Below are 22,548 nucleotides of genomic sequence, written 5' to 3' on the forward strand. Positions count from 1 at the left end.
GTAAGCTTAATCGCTTCGATATTCTTAAAACGCTCATTCTAGTCAACAGGAATCCGTTTTCTTTTCTTTGTAGCTGCAATTATATCAACTCAATATTAGAGTTAAGTATTAAGAGATTGCAGCTCAGCTGCGCGAGTATTTGCCATCGCAATTGCTTTGCCTGCCTTAGCGATCAGCATCCTAGTACTCCGCGATAGACACTCTAATCGCTCAAGCTGCCGACAGGACTTGTATAGGTCTTGAGAACGTCGTGGAGTTGTAATAATTGTATCTAGCATACTAGCTGGTTGTATAACTGCTGGTGGAGTAACTAGGCGGCCTTGAACTTGTGATGATGCGAGTACTTGCTCTAGGTTGTACGGCACGAGCCCTGTAGCTCTCCATCCAGCTTGTATTACTGATCGCGATAGCCCAGCGCGTCGAGCTTTATCGTATAGTAAGATGAAACTCTGTTTCTTAATTGGAGCTGCGTCGTCAAGGCTGGAGAGAGCAGCGATCTGCTTGCGATAGGACGACTTAACAACTGAGAAAGGAGCGAGATCTAATAGCTGGAGTATATAAGATAAGTGTAGTGGAAGATAGAGTACGTGTATCTTGCTTATGTAGCAAGCTATCATGAAGTCGTCTTGACTGTGGGATTCATGCCCGTCAAGAAGAAGTAACGTAGTTCACAAGCGAGTGACGCACCCAAGCGAGTGACGCACTTTTGCCAAGACCTCACCAAACTTCAATCAAGTCGTAATGCCTCAACGCAACAGCGTAAAAACAATCTCAAACAAAGCGGATATACAGCTTGCGATACAGGCTATCCAAAGAGACGCGTCACTAACAACGCGACGCGCTAGAGCTATCTATAGCGTCTCTGAAGCAACACTACGAAGGCGACTCGCTGGGACGCCTCAACGACGCGATTGCGCGCCCAACTCAATAGCTCTTCGAGGATCTAAAGAGATAGCGATTGTTAAACATGTTCTTAAGCTAGTAGAGCAAGGATATCCGCCTAGGCTCGCTGATGTTGAAGAGATGGCCAGTTCTTTACTTGAGATCCGCAATTAGAAGCTAGTTAGCAAGAACTAGGCTGCAAACTTCGTAAATCGTCGTTCTGAGCTTAAAACTAAGTTTAATCGAAAGTACGACTATAGTAGAGCCCTCTGCGAAGATCCTGAGGTTATTCAAGGCTGGTTCCGCCTAGTACAGAATACGAAGGCGAAGTACGGCATCTAGGACGAAGACACGTACAACTTTAATGAGACTGGCTTTATGATAGGCGTAATATCGACTAGCTCGGTAGTTACAGCAGCAGACCGTCGAGGACGGCCCAAAACTGTTCAGCAGGGCAACCGGGAGTGGGTCACAGCTATCCAGGGCATAGACGCGACGGGGTGGGCGATTCTACCTTTTATCATCTTCTAAGGCAAGCACTACCTCTCCGCCTAGTATAAAGAGGAAAACCTGCCTCGAGACTAGGTAATTGCAGTCTCTGAGAACGGCTAGACGACAAACAAGCTTAGTATCAAGTAGTTAGAGCACTTTGACAGGCATACAAAGGGGAGGGTTATTAGCAGTTACCGCCTGCTAGTTCTTGACGGTCACGAGAGCCACAGCTCGATCGATTTCTACTAGCTCTGCGAGGAGAAGAAGATAATCACCCTCTGTATGCCTCCACACTCCTCGCACTTGCTGCAGCCGCTTGACGTTGGCTGTTTTGCGCCGCTAAAGAAGGCGTATAGGTGCTAAGCCGAGAAGCTGATGCGCAACAAGATTACCCACATTACTAAAACAGAGTTCTTGCCGTGCTTTATTGCCGCTCAAAACGTCTCAATTACAAAGAGCAATATCCTAGGAGGCTTCTGAGGCGCTGGCTTAGTTCTATTTAATCTAGACGCTGTTATATCGATGCTCGACGTCCGCCTGCGTACTCTACTGTTACCCACCGTCGAGGACGGTCCCTGGCAGTCGCAAACCCTAAGCAATACCCTAGAGTTAGGGTCTTAAACAAAGCTAGTTCTTGAGAGGTTTCAGAGGCATGTAGACAGCTTACCTACTTTAATAGTTGAGGCGGTGAAAAGCCTCTCTAAAGGCGCAGAGATAATGGCGCATGCTTTAGTGTTGTCGCAAAAGCGTATTGCTGAGCTTAAAGCAGCTAACGAGGCCGCTACGCGACGTAAATTGTATAAAAGAAAGCGAGTACAGAAGGAGGGAACCCTTAAAGTAGAGGAAGGTCTTCGACTTACAACTCTAAAGGAGTTTGGGGCGCGCAGCGATAGGAAGAAGGCGAAGAAGAGGGTGCGCGTTGAGGTGGGCGAACCGTCGCAAAGACGCTGTAGACGCTGCGGCGAGGCTGGTCACAACTCGCGCACATGCAAGCAAGATATAGTAGTAGATTCTGAGTAGAATGGTCTATTACGATTTCTGATTACAGTTCTATACGGTGCTGCACTGTCGTGCGCAGTCGTGGTTTTGGTGAGGTCTTGGCAAAAGTGCGTCACTCGCTTGGGTGCGTCACTCGCTTGTGAACTACGTTAAGCGGTTTACTCTAAGTAATAACGCTGATTCTGGGATAAAACAGCGGTTGAGCCACTCTATCGCGACGTTGTTAGACGTCCATCTATTCTCTGATGATGTATAGAACTAGTCTGGTATTAATTTAGGCGGAAACTAGGTTGTTTGTAGATGTTTTCCCTTAAAAATTACTGCGGGACGGAGACGCTGGCCTATCGCAGATACGCACTCTACGATCAACACCTACTCGCGATTCTCTAGCGTTTTCTTGTAAGCCTTCTTCTTGTGTAATAACGCGATGACCTAGCTATTGTTACATACACCTAGTGCAAGCCCAGTCTTATCTATATTCTATATCGCTTTAGGTGGTATATTGAGCCGCAGTCTTGTGCGCTTAAACAACTCTAGAAAGTCGCGTATTAGTTCTAGAGTAGCTGCCTTAGCGCGCGAGGCTTCGATCGATCGACCGACAATAGAGTGTACACGTGGATTGCGCCAAAGGAAGTTAGTGACCCAGAGATGGCCAAGAGGCTCATGATCGTTATTCATGCGGAGAATCCGGGTAGCCATCTCTCGTACACGCCCATGAGATGGCGGATGAGCGCGAAGATCCTCATCTATTATCCAGTCAACAAGAAACTACTCTTGTTCCGGAGTCAGTCGCTGTTGTTGCTGATGAGCTATCGCGTGGCGTTGTTGACCTGCTCGGCGGCCGCGCAGCGTCGATTCAGGTATATTGTACGCCCGACAAGCTTGTCGCTGGCTCGTAAAAATGCCAGCATCAAGATCAGCGATAGCAGATTGTATAAGGAGCTCGCGATCAGCCATATTGAGTACGTTGTGGTTGCGTTGTCGCGCGTTGAGTGTGGAGATCGCGATTGTGGTGGGGTGCGCGGAAAGTATAGTGCCCAGCTTACAGCACGACATCGCAGCCTCTTCTTTGGAATTAATATCGCTATTGCGTCTCAGATGATGTTGCAGTTGAGCTAGCCTATGGTTGTAATTAGGGTTACAATGACAGCAAGGGTGACGAGGACGGCGAAGAACAAAACGGACGAGTACGGATGATACTTTGGTCGTTAGGTAGTGCGTACCACATCTAATTCTTATAATACGTTGTACGCATGTCATGTAGCCCGACTGTTATCGCAATGAAAACCTGAGGTCTATCGTCCTCGACTTTTCTCAATCACCTGGATGGGGTATTCACGAAGCCGAAGGCATGGTGTCGAATCTTGGGCATTTTCCGAGTTAGTAACCGTATGTTCGCAGAGCATCAAGTCGGGATCTACTTCACCCTCCGACTCCGCCTTCGTCTCCGCCTTGGCCTTGCCTTCGCCACCAAAGGTACACATTCCAGAATGCATCCGCCGCTAGAAAGGACCGCGGATACGAAGCGCTCCGAGAGACAACATACCAGCCAAGAACAATCGGAAGACCAAAAAACCCTTTTCCGTGATCAGATCAGCCTAAGTGTGTTTCACACAGCACAAAGTGGCTTAGTGCTTTCGAATGTTTTACCTTGCCCCATTAGAAGAGAGACGTTCCCAGTAGAATTCGTTGACGACTAATCGCGAATCAACTTCGGATCGGCCCTTCTTATGACCCCACCTTATACGCAAAGCTATACGGTCCTTGCGGAGCAACTTTCTACGTTCATCATACTTCGACTGTAAGGAACCCAGTCAGCGGCCATTGACAGTAAGAAGGGAGATCGTAAGTGTGCCCGTAGCATGGCCTGCCTTGGCCCGGGTTCTTAGATCCACATTACGTGCGTATGGCTGCAGAGGTTATGTGGAGGTTGTCTACAAGAAGTGAACGGAAGACATAGTGTCCGTTTCCGTTATCAAGGGAGGAAACGTTGATTATAACTCAGGTAGACGCGCTGCTGCTTAGTTCTTCAAATTCAACATCTTCTCAATACTGTTACACAAATTACAGTCCAAAGACCAACTCTTTATCATAATACTCCTCGAATTATACTTGCCATTGCGATTGCTCTATTGTCACGATGGCATCAATTCGACCTCTACAAGATTTCAGCGAAGCACTGCTCGATAAATATGCAGAGGAACGGGACAAACGCCTGAAACACTCTGGTCAGAAGCAATATGTCAATTTCCGATCGCAAGGTCTCCAAGATCTTGACAAGGACCCTTGGGTGGATTATAGTGATCCGCGAGTCAACGACCCTCCTCTGAAAGACGGTACCAACATCAAATACCTCATCACTGGTGCTGGTATCAACGGTGTTGTCTTTGGGGGACGCCTCATCGAGGCTGGTATCAGCAGCAAGGATGTCGTATGTGTTGACGTTGCTGGAGGATTTGGCGGCACGTGGTATGGAGATGCTGTTCACTTCTGACCGAGAGCAATCACTTACAAGTGTGATAGGTACTACAATCGATACCCTGGAGTCATGTGCGATGTCGAAGGCTATTGCTACATTCCTTTCCTTGAAGAAACAGGTTACCAACCTCGCCACAAATACTCGTACGGCCATGAGATCAGACGCCAGATTGAGCGAAGCGCCGACCACTTTGGGATTCGGGGGCAGTTCTGCACCAGCATCGATTCGCAGATCTGGGACGAGGGAAAGAAACTCTGGGTCGTCACCATGACACGTACCGTGGGGGACCCATCGACGTCAACGACATTCACTGTATACGCCGAGTATATCATGATGTCCAGTGCTCCTTTCATACTACCAAAGATGCCTGACCTTCTGGGATTCGAAGACCTTCACCGAAAGAAACACGTGTTTCATTCCGCCCGCTGGGACTATGAGTATACCGGCGGGACTCAAGAGAAACCTGATCTAGAAAAGCTCCGAGGAAAGCGTGTCGCGATTATTGGTACTGGGGCAACTGCTATCCAGATTGTACCTGAGCTGGCAAAGTGGGCTGACCAGGTATATGTTGTGCAAAGGACAGCGACGCATGTAGGGCCCCGCAACCAAGCGGAGACTGATCCAGAGTATTGGGCCAAGATGACGAGCGAGAAAGGATGGCAGAAGAAACGGAGGTTGGCATTCGATGCGTACGTCAGTAACAGCAAGGGATATGGCCCTGATCTGGTAAATGATGGCTGGACGGCGACTCCGGCTGGATCTGGCTTTCTGGGTTCCAAGTCAAAGCTTGTCGCTCCCAATGAGGTCGAAGAGCATATCAAGGACCTTTATACGCTAGATCTTGCGCGCACTGAGTCCCTGCGAAAACACGTCGACAAGATTGTCAAAGACAAACATACTGCTGAAAAGTTGAAAGCATGGTATGGAAGCTGGTGCAAGCGGCCTTCCTTCCATGATGAATATCTTCAGACTTTCAACAAGCCTAACGTTACGTTGATCGACACGGACGGCAAAGGTCTCGATCGATACACCGAAAACGGTTTTCAATACAACGGCATCGACTACGAGATCGATGCTCTTATTCTCGCTACCGGATTTACGGTTGATCCAGACATGGACCCCTCCGAGAAGAGTCGTATTATTATCAAAGGACGCGAAGGGCTCACAATGAAGGAGTATTGCCATTCTCCCGATGCTGGAACATTCTTGGGCGTCACGATGCCTGGTTTTCCCAATCTCTTCGGCTTCTTCCATGGTTCGTCGGCTTCGTGGAACCATACGTCGAGCATGGATAACGAGGCTACACTCGTTGCAAAGATCGTGACCAAAGCACAAAAGCAGATTGGTCAAGGCCAAAGATTCGTTATCGAAGCTTCGAAGGAGGCGGAACACGAGTATGGTCTCGAAGTCGCGAAGAGAGCGACCTGGTTCGCCGCCATGTCTTCATGCACGCCCGGCTACTTCAATGGCGAAGGTATGGCAACCCTCAAAAGCAGAGAACCGAAAACCCAGGAGCAGCGTCTCCAGCAAGGGAAGAAGGCACCGTGGGGTGGTGGGCCGGTGGATTATAGAGAGATGGCTGAGGATTATGCTACCAACAAAAATCTTCAAGGTTTTACTATTGAGGTAGTTTCGGCGCAGGCATAAGGATCGTAGTATAGATTTGCTTCTGTATGAAGAGTCATGTGCAACAAGTGCGATATTCTCCGAGCCAGTGTTACGAGAAGAAATGCTTGTGATGACTAATTCGGTAGTGAACCCCACAGATGGATAGCGCCGGAGCATAGGACACTAGCTACTAGTCCCTTCAAGACTAATCTACATACACCCTCGATATACTGCTCCTCCCCCTTGATATTTTCTACTCACAAAAACCTCAATCGATCGTCCATACTCTCGGACTTCGCAATGGCCAGCGATCCCATCATAGCTTTCGATTATGGTATGTGTCTACTCAGGCATCTCTCAGGAACAAACACAAAGACTGACACTCCCAAGATATGTCACCCTATGGCTACAAGACTAGAACCTTACTGGCTTCCAGCAAGATGCCATTTCAGCGCAGCCTTCAGCCCATAGTGATCCCTCGGCCGATTTTGGAAAGCCTCTCAATTACGTATCGCCGCGTCCCGCTCCTTGCTATCGGGAAAGACATCTACTGCGATAGCTCGCTCATCATATCTACCCTCCAGGAGAAATTCGATATCCTCCCGACCTCGCCTGCAGACAAAGCATACGAAGCTTTTGGCATCGCCCTTTTCGACAGCGTCCTCAAAGTCATACCTTCTGCGATGCTAACACCAGATGCCATCAAAGACCGCATCACCATCTTTCAGATACTCAAGCATCCGGATTATGCTTCGCTAAGACCAAGTGGGTTGGCGGAAGTTCGAGCCAAGTTCCACATCATCGAGACTGAATTCCTCGCCGGTCCGGGACAATACATAGACGGGGACTCGTTCACGCTTGCTGATCTACACGTTGGATTCGCGATGGAATTCGCGCTGAAAGTGCAGGGTCTGATTAACGAAGCCGGTTTCAGTGAGAATGATTTTCCACGGATATATGAATGGATCTCCAAATGGCCAAAGGCGGAGTTCACGGAGGTTGACCCAGAACAGGTGCACAAGACGATTAAGAGTGCGAATTACTCAGCGCAAGAAATAGGTGTGGATTCGACGGACCTGATTGGTATTGCGGAGGGGACTGAGATCACGGTGGAAAGCGCTGATGCGGACCCTGGTGCACATCCACAAAAGGGGGAATTGGTTGGACTTAATGGAAGAGAGGCGGTATTACAGTTGGAAAGTGGTGTGAGGCTACATTTTCCAAGGGTAGGGTATGTGATGAAGGAGGCTAAGACTCAATAAGACGACTCCTAAAGCAAAGGTGGAGAGAGGTTATCTTCTTGCTCACGAATTGTATTGTGACGGAGTACCAACGTAGAACCGCTAGAAACAACCTTTTTCGATCTTTTTCTTTTGTAGCAGTCGTGTCAGCAGCGATGCTGGCAGCACATCACCAGTCCCGAAAATCTGGTAGAGTTCCTTCTCTGCCTTCATTTCGTAGAGCACTAGATATGCAGTCAGCAACCTGTCAATGATGTTTTATCCCTTCAACTACCTCTTGACCTTTTCTTTTGGTTTTCCTGCGGGGTTGAGGCGTAAATCCGATTCAAACGGACAGTCAAGGCGATTGTCGGTATGCCAGACACATCCAACTGATCCTAAGCCCGAACATTGTCGCCGCAAAAGCGATCCTCGATAGATTTCAGTGATTGATCAATAATTGGGTGCACATCGAAGCGTGAGCAACCGTCCTGATATGATTCGTTGTTGATTAGGTGGCTTGCGTTGTTGGTCAGCTTTGCCTGCGGCGAACAACAAACGGATGAACGACAACGAAACAGGAGAATGACAGCGATGCAGATGCCCTAGGAATAGAACAACGTCAAGTGCAAACGAACTCGGAGTTTAACGTATTTACTGCGCGGGGATTGCGTTCAATATTTATGTGAATCGGCGCAATGTTACGGCGGGGGTTGCTTGTGGTGGCGGTTCGCTAGCAGCAACGGCCGTAGCCTTATGACGGTGCAGCCACATTACTTGCATAATCGTTGGAGCGCTGTTGAGATTGTGCCGACAACCATCTAGACATCGCATCTTAGGCCAGCCATCATGGAGATGGAGGCGCCAGAGATGCAGTATATGAATGGCATGCTGCGACACTCACCGCTCAGCATCCCAGATTTGCCAACAACTCCACAACTGCGTCACAAAACGCCCAACCTGTTACTTCACATCGCATTCGAAGAAATCTTCTTGTTATAATGGCTGCCGCCAATATCAAGTACAAGCCTGTATCCGATATCCCCAGTCTATCTGGCCGAGTGTTCCTGATTACTGGTGGTAAGTAGCGTTCTTGAACTCCGATTATCTCCCGCTAACTTTCACAGGCACCAACGGTCTTGGTGCATCATCAATCTCTTTTATAGCATCTCACAACCCAGCACATATCCTCTTCAGCGGTCGCAACAAAGCTCGTGCGGATGACCTTATCTCTAAGATTGCGCAAGCCTCGCCTTCTACCAAAGTCACTTTCGTTGAGTGCGACCTGGCCAGCCTCACCTCTGTTCAATCTGCCGCCAAGCAGATTCTGTCGTCCACAGATCGTCTCGATGTTCTGATGTGCAACGCAGGTATCATGGCCGTGCCAAATAGCGTGAGCAAGGACGGGTACGAAATCCAATTTGCGACAAACCACCTTGGCCATGCGCTGCTCATGAAGCTACTCTTACCCCTCATGCTCGAGACTGCAGCGCAGCCCAACGCCGATGTCCGCATCGTCAACCTCTCATCGGTTGCTTATAAAAACAACATACCTTCCACCGGCATCGAGTTCCAGAAACTGAAGACCAAGGGCGCAAACTACGGGTCATTCTTCGCACTGAACAAGTGGATCTGCTATTCGCAGTCCAAGCTAGCGAACCTGCTTTACGCCACGGAGTTAGCTGCTCATCATCCTAGCATTACATCCGTCGCGGTTCATCCGGGCTTCATCAAGACAGACATCTTTGCGAGCACAAATTTCATGGACCGTCAGATCGTGAATCTCGTTTCGGGTGGGAATTGGCTGGATACGGAGCAAGGGGCATATAATCAGACGTGGGCGGCCACCACCAAGAAGGAGAACTTGGTAAATGGCGCTTATTACGAGCCCGTGGGTGTGAAGACGACGCCGAGTACGAAGCGTGGGAGGGATCAAGCGCTTGCGAAGGAGCTATGGGAGTGGACCGAAAAGGAGTTGAAGGCGTGGGTTTGATGCCTGAGGGATTGAATTAGCGACTTGCGTTGTAAAGAGAACTCGGCGTTCTTTGTTCAAAATGTAGTTTTTGTTCGTAGATGTCCTAATGCCAATCTCGTGACACCTAGAATTCTTTCCTCTAAACCCGACTGGCGTTGCCGTGTGAGCGGAGTGAGCGGACTGAATGGCTCTCAAGTTCAAACTGTCCCCACTCTCTTGGTGCACGCGTGTCGCGTCGGCTGGTCATTTGGAGAAGATCCCGGATACTTTTCCGTAGGATGCATCGTAACGTTGGCGACATAAGTAGTGGTGCTTGCCGCCATTGCGCGACTGTTTGCGCAAGAAGCGACCTGACGTCCTCGTTTGGTTCATGCTACTACTTGTCGATGGAAGGCCGTGCCTACAGTAGCGATCGACACAGGTTTCCAACGCGCTGGAAGACGGTTTTGCTCCACCCCCATGGGGTAGTGGACGTTGCACGCTCTGTCGACCTACCTTCATGTTTGCACCCGCCCACCAGGTCGACACGGCCGTGAAGATCACGAGGACGACCCGGTATTTTCTCTTGAGCACGTGGTCGAAACGATATCCACTGCGATTCCACTCCGTGGCATTGGCGCGGAAGCTGCACCGGTGCTATACCTGAGGCACCGCTTAAACGGCAGCTATACCAAGAACCATCAACGCGGCGCATACAATGTTCAGCTACAACACTTCCCGAAAAATGAACCCGGTATGCCCCGTGGAGAAACCAAGGAAAGTTATGGACAGTCGCACGATTTATGAAGAGCCAAGACGATGAAGGCCCGGCGGACTGACTTGGCCCCGTCTTGATTGGTCAAATTCGCAGCGGAAAGAGTTTTAGCTCATTCAACTTAGCAACGGCCTCGAGACGAAACCTTGCGCTAAACCACATATACAAGCTTCCCACGGAGTTCTGTCATCCAGCTGCACGAGGCTCTAAGCGCGACCCATAAACCACGCACTGGACAAAGCACGTCTAACACCCCATCCGTGCCACAAGCGTGCGCGCCGTCTCTACTTTTCCCCGCAATGCGGCCCAGGTCAAGATCTTGGACCTGTCTCGGCCTACTTGGCCTAGGCCCCAAGTCCAACAATGCACTGGCTCTAATAAGCCGTGGAAGCACTTGACATGGCGCAACACCAAGATTTCGGTGGCTTGCCAACTTGCCAATACGCCTTTTCTCTGCGACAAGACCACGGAGACTCCAGGGTCGGTGCTGGGCTTCTCACCGGAACCAGTCATGAGTAGGGTTATCGGAGCATCAATACGACGATGCTGTCGGGAAAGCGACTTGGTTTCCTGCGGGTTACCTTCCTAGGATGAGTGCCGTTTATCATATGTTCATCGCGACGTCAGCGAGGAGGGGTTGACGAAGAGGTGGAAGAGGTGATTGCATGACAGAAGCCGTCGATTGCCTTTGCGATGAATCTGCACTTCTCTTTGGAAATGTAGATATCTGTGCGACGCTGTGAGAGCGATTACACTCAGCTCAACTAGAGGGTACACGATCCGGACATCACTAGACCGAATAGGAGACCACCGAACACCGGCTCCGATGTATTAGTCCAAGCCAGATCCCGGTGAAGGCGACAGACTACCTGGCCGCTAGGTATGCCCAGCTTCTAGGGTCGAACCTCCAAGACTATGTGCCGCATGTTTGCATAATATGCGATATATGGTAGAACGCACACTGATAGTAAGTTTCCAAGACCAAGCAAGCGGGCACACTTGCCACCGGAGACCCCTCGCCCCATACCCCAAGCGCCATCAAGCCTCACAACTGTCCAAGGCGGCCGGAAGAAGCGCGCTTGGATGTCTTGGAGTCTATGCATGCGCGGAGGTACCTAGACAATTGTCGTGTGATTTCGGAAGATGGGGACTAGAGATGATCTGGGGGCGATGTTGATCCACAACACCATGTTACATTCTGGGGAGTGGGCAGAAACCTGATGTGTATAAGAGTCCTACTCCACGTCCCCGGATTGTGGCTTCTCCAGGTCAAGCAGCTCACGCTTCGGTTGATCCAAAGGGCTTCTTTCCCACACACTCTTCCTATCTCAACTTGATACTTGCAATTAGTCCGTTGAGCACTTCCACATCATGTTCGACTCCAAGAAGAATGAGATCGTCCAGCTCGAGCAGACGCAAACTCGGGATGAGGAGCTCATGAAGCCTGTGCCTATTGTTGGCAAGGTGGATTACTCTGGTGCCTACGAGAAGACTGATCCCAGAGAGATTGCGCTTGTCAAGAAACTCGACCGATGGATTATGCCCATGTTGTGGAGCATGTACTGGCTCAACTATCTTGGTAAGTCACTGGTCTCGCGACAATGATATCTACCACGATGGTTGTTTATTAACGTACATTTCTATCTAGATCGCAATGCCATCGCACTAGCTCGTCTCGATGATCTTGAAGAAGATCTGAACCTTACCAGCAGCCAGTACCAGACATGCGTGAGCATTCTCTTTGTAGGATACCTCCTCGGCCAGATCCCCAGCAACATGTTCCTCAACCGAACGCGTCCATCGCGATACATGGGTATCTGCATGATGCTCTGGGCCATCGTCTCAGCTCTCACAGCCCTCTCCAAAGATTTTACTGGCCTCCTTCTAACACGCTTTTTCCTCGGTGTCACAGAAGCGCCTTACTACCCCGGTGCTGTCTACCTTCTCTCCACCTTCTACACCCGCAAAGAAGTCGCAACCCGCATCGCCATCCTCTACACCGGAAACATCCTCGCAACCGCCTTTGCCGGCCTGATCGCAGCAGGAATCTTCCACGGCCTCGGCGACGTTGGTGGCATCACGGGATGGCGGTGGTTGTTCATCCTTCAAGGAGCCGTTACGTTTGTCATCGCCGTCGTCGGCTTCTTCCTTCTTCCCGACTTTACGCACAACACGTGGTGGTTGACGCAAGAAGAGCGCGATCTCGCCACCAACCGCATGGCGCTCGACACCGTCGGCAACAAGGGCGAGACATCAGTGTGGGCTGGTTTCCGTCAAGCGGGCAAGGACCCCATGGTCTGGATCTTCGCTTTCATGGCACACATGCATCTCGCTGCCAACGGGTAAGTTATGACTGTATAAAATACATGTGAGACATACACTGACTTCGCATCTCCACATCTATAGGTTCAAGAACTTTTTCCCTACCGTCGTGGCGACGCTCGGCTTCGGGAGGACCATTACTCTTGTTCTGACGTGCCCGCCTTACCTCATCGCTGGTGCGGTTACCATTGCAGTATCATGGTCTTCTGGCAAGTTCAACGAGCGTACGTGGCATATTACTATTTCCAAGGCCGTTGCAACGTTTGGCTTTGGATTGGCTTGTGCTGATATCGGTACCGCGGGCCGCTATGTCGCCATGATCATCTTCACAATCGGTACTTATGGTGTCAACTCCTTGATTCTGGGTTGGTGTGGATCGACGTGTGGTCAGACACCCGAGAAGAAGGCCGTCGCTATCGGTATTGTCACCACTGTCATGAACGCGTCGTTCATCTGGTAAGCCTCCTCTCTTCCTCTAGACCGCTCCTTTTTCGGACAATCTCAAAAGCAAGAGCTAACAGTGAAATCTTTAGGACACCATACCTATGGCCCAAGTCTGACGAGCCAAAATACATCATTGCGCTTAGCTCGTCTGCTGCATTCTCTGTTGCGACTGCGCTGTTGGCGTGGCTTGCGAAGATTCTCTTCGTGCGCAAGAACAAGCAGCTGAAGGAGCGCGACAGCGAGAACATGACCTTCTACGTGTACTAGATACACGCACATGGCTTTGGCTAGGCGTACAACTACCATGTTCAGAAATAAGAATCGGCTGGCAAGAGCTGGCGCAGATAAGACGGGTGGAGATAACATGTTTATGAGCTGGATTGTTTGATGATATCTCTAGTTATGAATGATGAACAGATCGGTTTTAGTAAAATCGACACCAAATGCAAATTTCAACATCGCCATGTCATGCCTTCTTCTTTTTGCTAACGCGATTGGGTTACGTCACAGCATATCAGTTGTATCAATGCGTTACGGTGCGTTCCTTGGTGCTGGTATACAGAATTACAGTCTGAGCGAGCTGAATGGTCGAAATCCGGAAAGATTGCCGCGCGCACCAAACACGGGGTTGGCGGAATAACCGCACCCACCGCCATCAGCAGCTAGGCCTGGACACTTATGTTTTCGATAACAGTTCCTACTCCCGATACATCTATTGTTCTTGGGTCAGAATACAGATTGTTACGGATGTTCTAGCTGGGGTTCCGGATCTCACTCCGCTTCGGTCATGTCGCTGGCAGAGCTGTAATATCTCGCTCGCCCCTCCCCATCCGTTGGGGCAAACGCTTGAAAAACTATGCCATTGTAGCGATCCTGGACAACGTGTTCCTGCGATATTTCGTCCAGAGTCTTCGGCCCTCTAATCGCTGCAAGAAGAACATGCCCGATACCACCAACACCAATCATCAGTGGAATGAGTTGGCCGACGGATTTGGCGTCATTCACACCTTGGATCTTATTCCACGCTATCGTTAATTCGGTGGCAAGGATCACCATTGCGATTGATGCGACCCGAAACAACGTCTCAATGATGCAGAGGACCTTCTCTCGTTTCTCCCGGGCACGACTGTGCATCCAGTCAGCACAACTCGAAAGGATGCCAGGGATTCATACTCTCGCGCTCTCTTCTTGCGGACCTGAGCAATGGTCGTCGGTGCTGCGTTATTCAATTGGGAAAGTCTACCTTGACGCCAAAGCTGACGGAAATGCAAAGTAAAAAAGACGACTGTGAACACCAGTAAGACTACCATGAGAAGGATTTTGAAGATACGGAAGCCATTGCTAGTCAGCCTGACCCTGACGAAAGCGAATCCGAACCGCGCGCATTCGTTATCCGTTCTTGGAATTTTGTACAACCAGAACCAGAGTTGAAAGACGATCTGAACAATCTGAACGATTGTGTAGAGAAATCAAAACATCTTAGACGGAGTTGGGGTTTTCATGTGCCTCGTCGGATCCCAATCGGCGTTGAAATGGGTGGCTACACGCCAGAGCATTGCAATCAGCCAGGAGTATTGAGCTCCAAACGCCAACAACAGGATGACATATATCTCAGTAACGTCAAGGTGATTCAATGCTGTTTCGATGCTGAGGCCGATAAAAGTTGCTGAGACAAAGAAGGCATTCGCTGTCCGCAGACTAGATGTTTCGCCCGGTGCGATCCAGGCGGCTGCTGGCGACGACATCCATTGAAGATAGAATCCAACTCGAGTTCCGAGGCCGTACATGTGGGAGTTGCCTTAGACCTCGCAGGTGGTCATGTTGAAGGTAAATCGCAATGAAAGCAGAGGGTTGTTGGAAGTAAGTGTGCTGAGGAAGCAAATGTACAGACGAAGCAACCTTGAAGTGTGCAACTGAACGCTTTATCAACGGAGATGGAAGAGCTATTCATCACAGTGACGCTCATTTAGAAAGACAGACATTGGGACCGAGTGTCTTTGCGCGTCTACAGCTGAGAATTAGTGTTGCTGTATTGTATGCAGATCTTCAGCTGAGTAACAGTATTGCAGCACGCGGTTGATTGAAAAAGCCAACTCTTAAAATCTAGACCCATACTAAAATAAGCGAGCTGCAGCAGAACATAGCGACATACATACGCTCTCTAGCTTTATTACACAACAATACTAATAGTACTGTGATGGAGTGGTTAGTGTAGTTACGTGTGACAGCTGTAGCGCCCATTGGCTCATTGGGCGCGCACAGAGACAGACTTAACGACAACAACCATACTCTCACACACTACCATGCTCATAGTCTTTCCATCCTAATGTATATCTCTCATTTCATCGTTCTAACAGGATCTGACACACCTTTTCCTTCCAGCCCAGGTTGGGCCTTCCTCTTACGGACCTCGCTAGTCCGCATCGGTAACACAAGAATCAGGCAGACGCGTTTCAACTGCGGGACGCGAGCCGTCTGCTGGCGGCTGAAGATGACGATGAGGTAAATATTGATTTGACTGTAACGAATCAGGTTCACTCGTTGAGTGCGTGAGTGAGGAAACTACTGCATCGAGAGCTGAATTGGGGGTTAGTCGGAAAGGAAGAACTAGGTTGGATGGAAACAGTATATAGCCCTTGGGCCCATCAAGCCCCATCGTTCTATTACAACTGATTAACGGGCATCTACAATGTTCGTAAGCAACGCCAAACTCCCAAGCTATGCTTTTATGTCCAGGGTATACCAATCTGTGGACAAAACACTGATATCAAGGAAAAGAAAAACGCCAAAAGAGAAGATGCCGAAAAGAGAACAAGATACAGGAAAGATAAGCCATGTCCAAGAAAGAAAAGGAAACGACACGGCAAGATGTGGGTGTAAGATATGCCAGAACAACACTCTCAGCAACAATCAGTACCCGCGTGATTCCAGCAATCTCGGCGGAACTCTCGCATGTTGCGCCCCCGAACGATGTCTCCTACTATTCCTGTCATGTCCCCTCCAGTCATTCATCTCGACAAAGTTGCCCGGCACACGCGTCAAGTTATGATTCCCACCTTTAAGCTCCTTGAGGTCCGCATCGTCGATCAACCGCCTCTGCCACAGGTACTGGAAGAGGCCGAAATCAGGTCTCGACGTACGCAGCGTCTGGCCCCGCATCGTGTGTTCTTGGCTCAGATGCTGCATGCGCATGCTCCACGCATGTCGACCCAAGTCGCACGTCGCTGCCCAGTCGCATAGTGGACATTGCACCGTCTGGGGCGGTTCCTCGCCGCGGAAGTGCGACGAGCAATGCATTTCCCACTCTTCCTTGTGCTGCGAGACGTATCCGCAGTTGAGGAACCAGAAGGCGCATTCGTAGAGGGGTGTTGTAGCGTGCAGCGCGCGGGGTATTTCTAGTACGCCATTGTTGTCTTCGAGCAAGGGAACGCCGGAAAAGCGGCTGGCGAGGTTGGTGCTTATGCTGCTTTCGGTGGGGGTTGCGTCGGTAACGCAGGAGCGCAATGAGGGTGGGTTGTGCGTTTCGGGGTGAGTCTGGTGGAGGAGGGCAGGAGCCATGGACGGGTCGCTCTTGATTGTGCTTGCCGCGTCCAACAGGCTCTCGATGTCGATCTGCTCCAGTCCCCGGAGATACTCGTCGTCGAAGCGCACTAATCGAGCCGAAAGATCGGGCTGCCGTACCCAGTCGTTGAGCGTGTGGTTGACGCGGCCGCGATTGTCGAGTCCGAGGGCGGCCAGCGACATGCCTGTGCGACTGGCGGGGTGGGCTGCTGTGGCGCACGCCTTGTCAGCCTCAGTCTGCTGGCAATCATTGGAGAGGGGACATTCTCAGCCTTGCGAACGATGTCGATGCAAGGCGGTACAAGCGAATCGCAACTCACTGGGCGTTTGAGAGGGCGTAACTTCGCCCGGCATGGTGTCGGCAGTGACGATGCTAACAAGAAGGGTAAGGCTTAGCGTATCGTCTCTGTGGGGTTTGTCCGTCTGCTATGGAGTCACGGAGATATAGCGTCCTTATATTCCAGGCCACAGGCGTGTATTGGGGAGAGAACCAAACCCGGTTAGAAATACTTTGCACAGTTGCGGCTCTGCAGAGGTACCCTCCTCGACTCCACCACCTTTTACGCAGCAATCCATCCATCATAGACACAACTACTCGCCAAACCACCTCCGTCGCGTCACTCTTGATACTCGGCGACCCAAGTCGCCGTCCAAGCGGTCGATGATTGGTGCGCCAAGTTGCGTACGATGCGGCTTCTCACAGAAGCGGGGTGGTGCGTCCCGAACAAACACCTTCTCCACACCTCACCGACCGCTTCTTTAGCATTGAGACCATGCCCTCAGTGTGGTGGTCTGTCGGTGTGAGTCTTCCAAATCATGGAAAGATAGCCGCTGCCGTGTTTCAATACATGCAGGCTACTGCATGTTAATCTACACGGCGGTGTTTGTGCATCGAGCGCATGTGATGACGCCACAGGGTATCCGCACTTTATTGGATGCACTCTGAAGTCTCTAGGTTTGAAACAGACACTAAATTATGTATGCTGCTATGCGCCGCAGCTTGGTGAATTTGCTATATAGATTTATACGTCGACCAAGTCAACATAAGCTACTCTATAGACACGCTTAGCATACTAATTCAACTTGAAGAAGAACCACCCATGGACCATGTTGTACACTGCTCATATACCTACACGCTCAAGTCCCTCCTTGCTACTCCACCATCATCTGCCAGCTCACTTCTTCTTTCCCTTGGGCGCAGCCTTGGCCTTGGCCTTGCCCTTCGGTTTGACATCCTCTTCATCTTCGTCATCCTCCATCTCGTCATCGTCATCCTTCTTCTTCTTCCCTCCCTTCTTCGCTGCAGCTTTCTTGGGCGCCGCCTTCTTCTTGGGCTGCTTGACATACTTGTCCTTGCTCAAGTCAACATCTTCCTCTTCGTCCTTGACCTCCTCCACAAGCTCGCCATCATCACTTTCGTCAATCGCCTCTTCAAAATCCGGTTTGTCTTTCGCTTGTTTACCCTTCGGTGCCGTAACGGATGATGCTTTCATAAAAGGGAGAGGGTGAGATTGTTGATTATACCTGAGACGTTGTTAGCACAGATCCAAGAGGGCAAGTGAGCGGATGAGGGTCTATGAAAAAGGAACTTACAGTCGTGTAAAGGTAGACTTGGTCTGACTATCAATCTTAACCTTCTCCTGATCCATTGGCCCGACTCCCAATTCCATAATCGCGTCAAAGTCATCTTTAGTAAGGTAATAGCTATCCATCAGCTCGATGACCTGGGAAACAGCATCTTTTCCTTCCTTCTGCAGCTTGTTTACCAAGTCGTGCCAGAGAAGCGGGACGTACTGCTGCCGAACTTCGTGGCGGTCACCAGAAGAGCGTAACCGCATATGTGCTTGGATCTCCTTGATCATGCGACTAAGTTTGTTGGTGGTACTATTCTTGCCTAGCCACGATGTAAATCGCGTCCCGTTTCCGGCTGTGCTGCCAGAGACGAAACTGGCGGGGCGGACGAAGCTGAAGACGGCGTGCGTAGGCATCAAACTCCATTGTTGCTGGGAGCCGTGAATCATACGATCAACGAGGTCACCGTCGCTGATACTATCTGCCGCTTGCGATACGAGCTCAAGATTCTTCAGATTCTTCTCTTTGCCTCCGTACTGTCCAGACAGAATGGGATTTGTGCCGAGGTAGTTCTCCTGCAACATCAACGGACTGAACTCATGGTCGTTGAAGTAGAGTTCAATCTTCTCATTGAGCGTGGCTTTGCTACTCGAGGCAAACATACCGCCACCGAGAATCTTCTGTGTAATATCCCATGGCTTCAAGATGACATGCTTCTCCCAGTTCTTGGACATTGTCTTGCCCTTGTCAAAATCCATGGCTTCCTGATCAAGTTTGGCGGTAGAGATCATGTTGACAACCTGCCGAATGTCGGAATGGCTGCCCTCGATGAGTGCATTGACAACTGTCGGAGGCAGCTTCAAGCCTTCCCGGAAGGCAATAGTCATGACACGCGCTCGTACTTGATCGACAGTGGGACGTCGGAAGGGCAAATCGTAGGTAACGTAATCGAACGGCTTCATCTTCGGCAACTTCCTGTCGTTGCAGATGAGGATCATGGGAACCTCCGTCTTCTTGCAGACAGCTGCGAGCGCACCGACACCACCGCGGTCACCCGCAGACATGCCATCGACTTCGTCCATGATGAGAACGAGCTTCTTCTTTGATCCTTCAACCTGCTTTCCGTCTCCAGCAAAGTACCCGTGGAGTGAGTTGGTGCTGAGGACACCACGTAGACCATCTTCGATCAGCTTCTTACTCCGGGTATCACTGGCATTCCTTTCGACAATGTCGTAGCCTTCGAGCTTTGCAACGAGATGCGCTGCAGTAGTCTTGCCGATACCAGGCGGACCATGCAGGATGATGGCACGGAACACTCCGCTACCATCTTTACCCGCCAACTTGAACCCAGTCTTCAGATTCTTCGGGAACGCTTGCAGCCAGCGTTGTATCTTCTCGACTGTCGCTTTGTTGCCACATATATGCTTCAGATCAGTGGGCGCATACTTGGTGGTCCACAGCCGCGAGTCAACAGCAGGACCTGCACTGGGAGTAGCAGCTGAAGCCGCCGAACCCGCTCTCTTGCTGGCTGCTGCCTGTGCTGCCGCCTGCTCTTTTTGTCGCTTCTTCTCTTCCTGTTCGAGCTCGGCAGCTTGCTTCTCAATCTTCTCTTGCTCTTTGCGTTGCTTCTCAGCATACTCAGCTTGGGCTTTGCTGTCACCCTTGTTGCCAGCTGCCGTCAGTTTCTCAATGAGTTGTGTCAGTCCATCTTCGTCGATCGTCTTGATGTCCATATCTCGAATCTTCTGCAGTTTGCTAGGACCAGCATCCGTGCCTAGTACAACATAGCTGGTCTTCTTACTTGGAGCACCAGTGACCTTTCCGCCATGTCGCTTGACGAGCTCTTGGGCTTCTGTCCGACCCCACTTCTGTAGTACGCCAGTGAAAACAAATGTTAGACCTGCAAGACATGTATCTGAGCCCTGTGGCATGTCACTAGATGAGCCTCCAGCAGGCGCAACATCGCCACGACCCGCGTTTGCTTGCCAGTTGAACTTGGCGTTTTCGTCCTTGGGTGGAGGTGTGGGTGCTCGCACGGTAGGAATGCTGTCGTAGATGGCCTGGATATCTGCGCTGTCTTCAAGCTCCTCCTTCTTAGCCTTCTTCTTCGCCGGCGATTTCGCTGGAGCGGCTTTCTTCGGTGCCTTTTTCTTTGGCTTTTCGTCTTCCTCCTCGCCCTCTTCTTCCTCATCTGGTATGGGTGACTTCCGCTTCTTGCCTGCAGTTGACGTCTTCTTTGGCTTACTCTTAAGCGCTTGTTCATCTTCGTCAGGCTGGACAAAATCATCTTCCGCGTCGATATCTTTCATGTCGACGTCCTCGTCGTCCGGGTCGAAATCGTCTTCGTCTTTGATCGTTTTTTGCTGTTTTGCGGGCGCCTTCGGTGTTCCACGATGTGGCAATTGTACAGGCATATCGTCGCCGCTCTCTGGTTCTTCCTTGTAATCGTCCTTGCCCTTGCCTTTGATGTTGTCTTGGAAAATGTCGTCTGCGTCGTCTAGGTCATCGTCCGGGAATTCATCTTCGTCGTCCCGCTCGGCATAGGATGTGACGGACTTCTTTGTACGACCAGATGTTTTTGTGGTAGATGCCGGAGTAGCCGTTTTTGACGCTTTTCCATTTGCCTTTGCAGGCGCCTTCTTTGGTGTTGTAGCAGGCTCGTCCACAGCTTTCTTGACTGGCCCGGTTCGCTTGGGCTTGTTTGAGCTGGCAAAGAAATCGGATGTGGTAGTCTCTTCGAGTACGGGTTCTGGTGTCGGCTCGCGCTTGGCCTTCTTCGCGGCTGGCTTCTTTGGTGTGGTTTTCTTGGGCCTATGTACTGTCAGTTTTGACGTCGCCAGAACAGTGGGGGTTGTTCACTTCGCGTCTTCCTCGTCGTCATCGTCAGAGTCTTCTACAACTCGACTTGCGCGTCCCTTCTTCTTGGGTGCGGCCTTCTTCGGCGCAGGCTCATCCTTCTTCTTTGCGTCCTGGCTGCCCTTCGGGGGTCCGCCGCCAAAGAAGCTGCGAATGTCGGCAGGCATATTTTTTGATACAAAACGCGTGCTGTTAGTGCCGAGAAGGGTGTCGCGTTTGCAGACAGTTGTTGAGCCCAGCAATGGGTGGGGATGGGATTTGGGTGGATTGATGAACGCCAGGCCTCCGTTGACGTGCACGACGCGACTTCGCGAATCGCGCGGTCATTAGGCAATTAGGCAGGCGCATCGACGCACTTTCCCCGCCCGCATGCGCCACAGCAGCCACATTTAGGCCTTGGCATCAGAACTTCAACACCAAAGTTACCAAACAGCCCTAGTCCGACATCACATCACAACGCCATGCCGCCGCCAAGGATACCACAAAGCCTGATGGCTCAATTCAGTCGATTGAACATCTCTGCATCGCGGCCAACACGTATGAATGTCATAATTCTCTCATCGCCTCCGCTAACGGCCCAAAGTACTACAACAGACATGCCTCGTTAAACCCCAAACCATAGCACCTAGTGTTCTTTCCTCCGCCCGCCTCTTCTCTACAACTCCCACCCGCCTCAACTACCTCGCCCCCAAAGCCGGAGAGTCACGCAAATCACGCAAAGGCCGCTGTCACGTCCCCACCGGCGGCTCCATGCGCGGCACAACTGTCGTCTGGGGCGACTACGGCCTGCGCATGCGTGACCACGACCGACGCATATCCGCCCATCAACTCCGCATCGCCGAGGAAACCATCCGCAAGCGTCTCCGTGGCATGAAGTTCCGCCTCTATATGCGCATCGCTGCCAACATTGGTGTGTACACGTCTGGCAACGACGTGCGAATGGGAAAGGGCAAAGGAAGCTTTGACCGCTGGACGGCGAGGGTGGCGGTGAGCAAGATTATCTTTGAGATTCAAGGAGACTTGCACGAGCAGGTGGTGAGGGATGCGTTTAGGCTTGCGGGCAACAAATTGCCGGGACTGTATGAGTTTGTTAAAAAAGGTGATGCGCCAGTCATGGGTCTTACAAAGGTGGGCTTGAACGGTATTACGGCAGAAGATCTCAAGAGACCGAGGAGGAAGGAGCCGCTTGAGCAGACGGCCGCGAGGATTCCTGATGCTTCTTCATCTGCACCGGCGAATGGACCAAGGGTGGAGATGTAAATGGAGTGGAGAAGCGTATGTATCACACTGTACAACAACGACGTTGATAATCGAGAGACATTGACAAGGTCGAACGCGAGGAATGTTTTATTCTGATGCTCTTGTAGCCACGATGACGTAAAGT

General features: G+C 50.8%; 7 protein-coding genes across 7 annotated transcripts; 5 read left to right on the top strand and 2 right to left on the bottom strand.

Moving 5' to 3' along the window:
- Window positions 1–4,513: 4,513 nt before the first annotated feature.
- Window positions 4,514–6,499, top strand: AA0111_g10840 (FAD-binding monooxygenase; the record flags this gene model as incomplete). Its single annotated transcript, XM_028644638.1, has 2 exons — window positions 4,514–4,842; window positions 4,897–6,499. The coding sequence occupies 2 exons, from the start codon at window positions 4,514–4,516 to the stop codon at window positions 6,497–6,499; spliced, it is 1,932 nt and encodes a 643-aa protein (XP_028501556.1).
- A 261-nt stretch (window positions 6,500–6,760) lies between these two features.
- On the top strand, window positions 6,761–7,722 carry AA0111_g10841 (hypothetical protein; the record flags this gene model as incomplete). The annotated part of the gene is made up of 2 exons (XM_028644639.1): window positions 6,761–6,794; window positions 6,851–7,722. The coding sequence occupies 2 exons, from the start codon at window positions 6,761–6,763 to the stop codon at window positions 7,720–7,722; spliced, it is 906 nt and encodes a 301-aa protein (XP_028501557.1).
- A 959-nt stretch (window positions 7,723–8,681) lies between these two features.
- Window positions 8,682–9,673, top strand: AA0111_g10842 (hypothetical protein; the record flags this gene model as incomplete). Its single annotated transcript, XM_028644640.1, has 2 exons — window positions 8,682–8,760; window positions 8,808–9,673. The coding sequence occupies 2 exons, from the start codon at window positions 8,682–8,684 to the stop codon at window positions 9,671–9,673; spliced, it is 945 nt and encodes a 314-aa protein (XP_028501554.1).
- Window positions 9,674–11,780: 2,107 nt separating this feature from the next.
- Window positions 11,781–13,442, top strand: AA0111_g10843 (hypothetical protein; the record flags this gene model as incomplete). The annotated part of the gene is made up of 4 exons (XM_028644641.1): window positions 11,781–11,988; window positions 12,058–12,751; window positions 12,816–13,187; window positions 13,265–13,442. 4 exons carry the CDS (start codon window positions 11,781–11,783, stop codon window positions 13,440–13,442), a joined length of 1,452 nt encoding a protein of 483 aa, XP_028501555.1.
- Window positions 13,443–16,085: 2,643 nt separating this feature from the next.
- On the bottom strand, window positions 16,086–16,919 carry AA0111_g10844 (hypothetical protein; the record flags this gene model as incomplete). Its single annotated transcript, XM_028644642.1, has 1 exon — window positions 16,086–16,919. The coding sequence occupies one exon, from the start codon at window positions 16,917–16,919 to the stop codon at window positions 16,086–16,088; it is 834 nt and encodes a 277-aa protein (XP_028501552.1).
- A 992-nt stretch (window positions 16,920–17,911) lies between these two features.
- On the bottom strand, window positions 17,912–21,331 carry AA0111_g10845 (Replication factor C subunit 1; the record flags this gene model as incomplete). The annotated part of the gene is made up of 3 exons (XM_028644643.1): window positions 17,912–18,260; window positions 18,330–21,119; window positions 21,168–21,331. 3 exons carry the CDS (start codon window positions 21,329–21,331, stop codon window positions 17,912–17,914), a joined length of 3,303 nt encoding a protein of 1,100 aa, XP_028501553.1.
- A 294-nt stretch (window positions 21,332–21,625) lies between these two features.
- On the top strand, window positions 21,626–22,424 carry AA0111_g10846 (hypothetical protein; the record flags this gene model as incomplete). Its single annotated transcript, XM_028644644.1, has 2 exons — window positions 21,626–21,701; window positions 21,748–22,424. The coding sequence occupies 2 exons, from the start codon at window positions 21,626–21,628 to the stop codon at window positions 22,422–22,424; spliced, it is 753 nt and encodes a 250-aa protein (XP_028501524.1).
- Between the last annotated feature and the right edge of the window lie 124 nt (window positions 22,425–22,548).

The sequence above is a fragment of the Alternaria arborescens genome (genome assembly GCF_004154835.1).
Source record: "Alternaria arborescens strain FERA 675 chromosome Unknown contig_40, whole genome shotgun sequence".
Classification (NCBI taxonomy): Eukaryota; Fungi; Ascomycota; class Dothideomycetes; order Pleosporales; family Pleosporaceae; genus Alternaria; species Alternaria arborescens.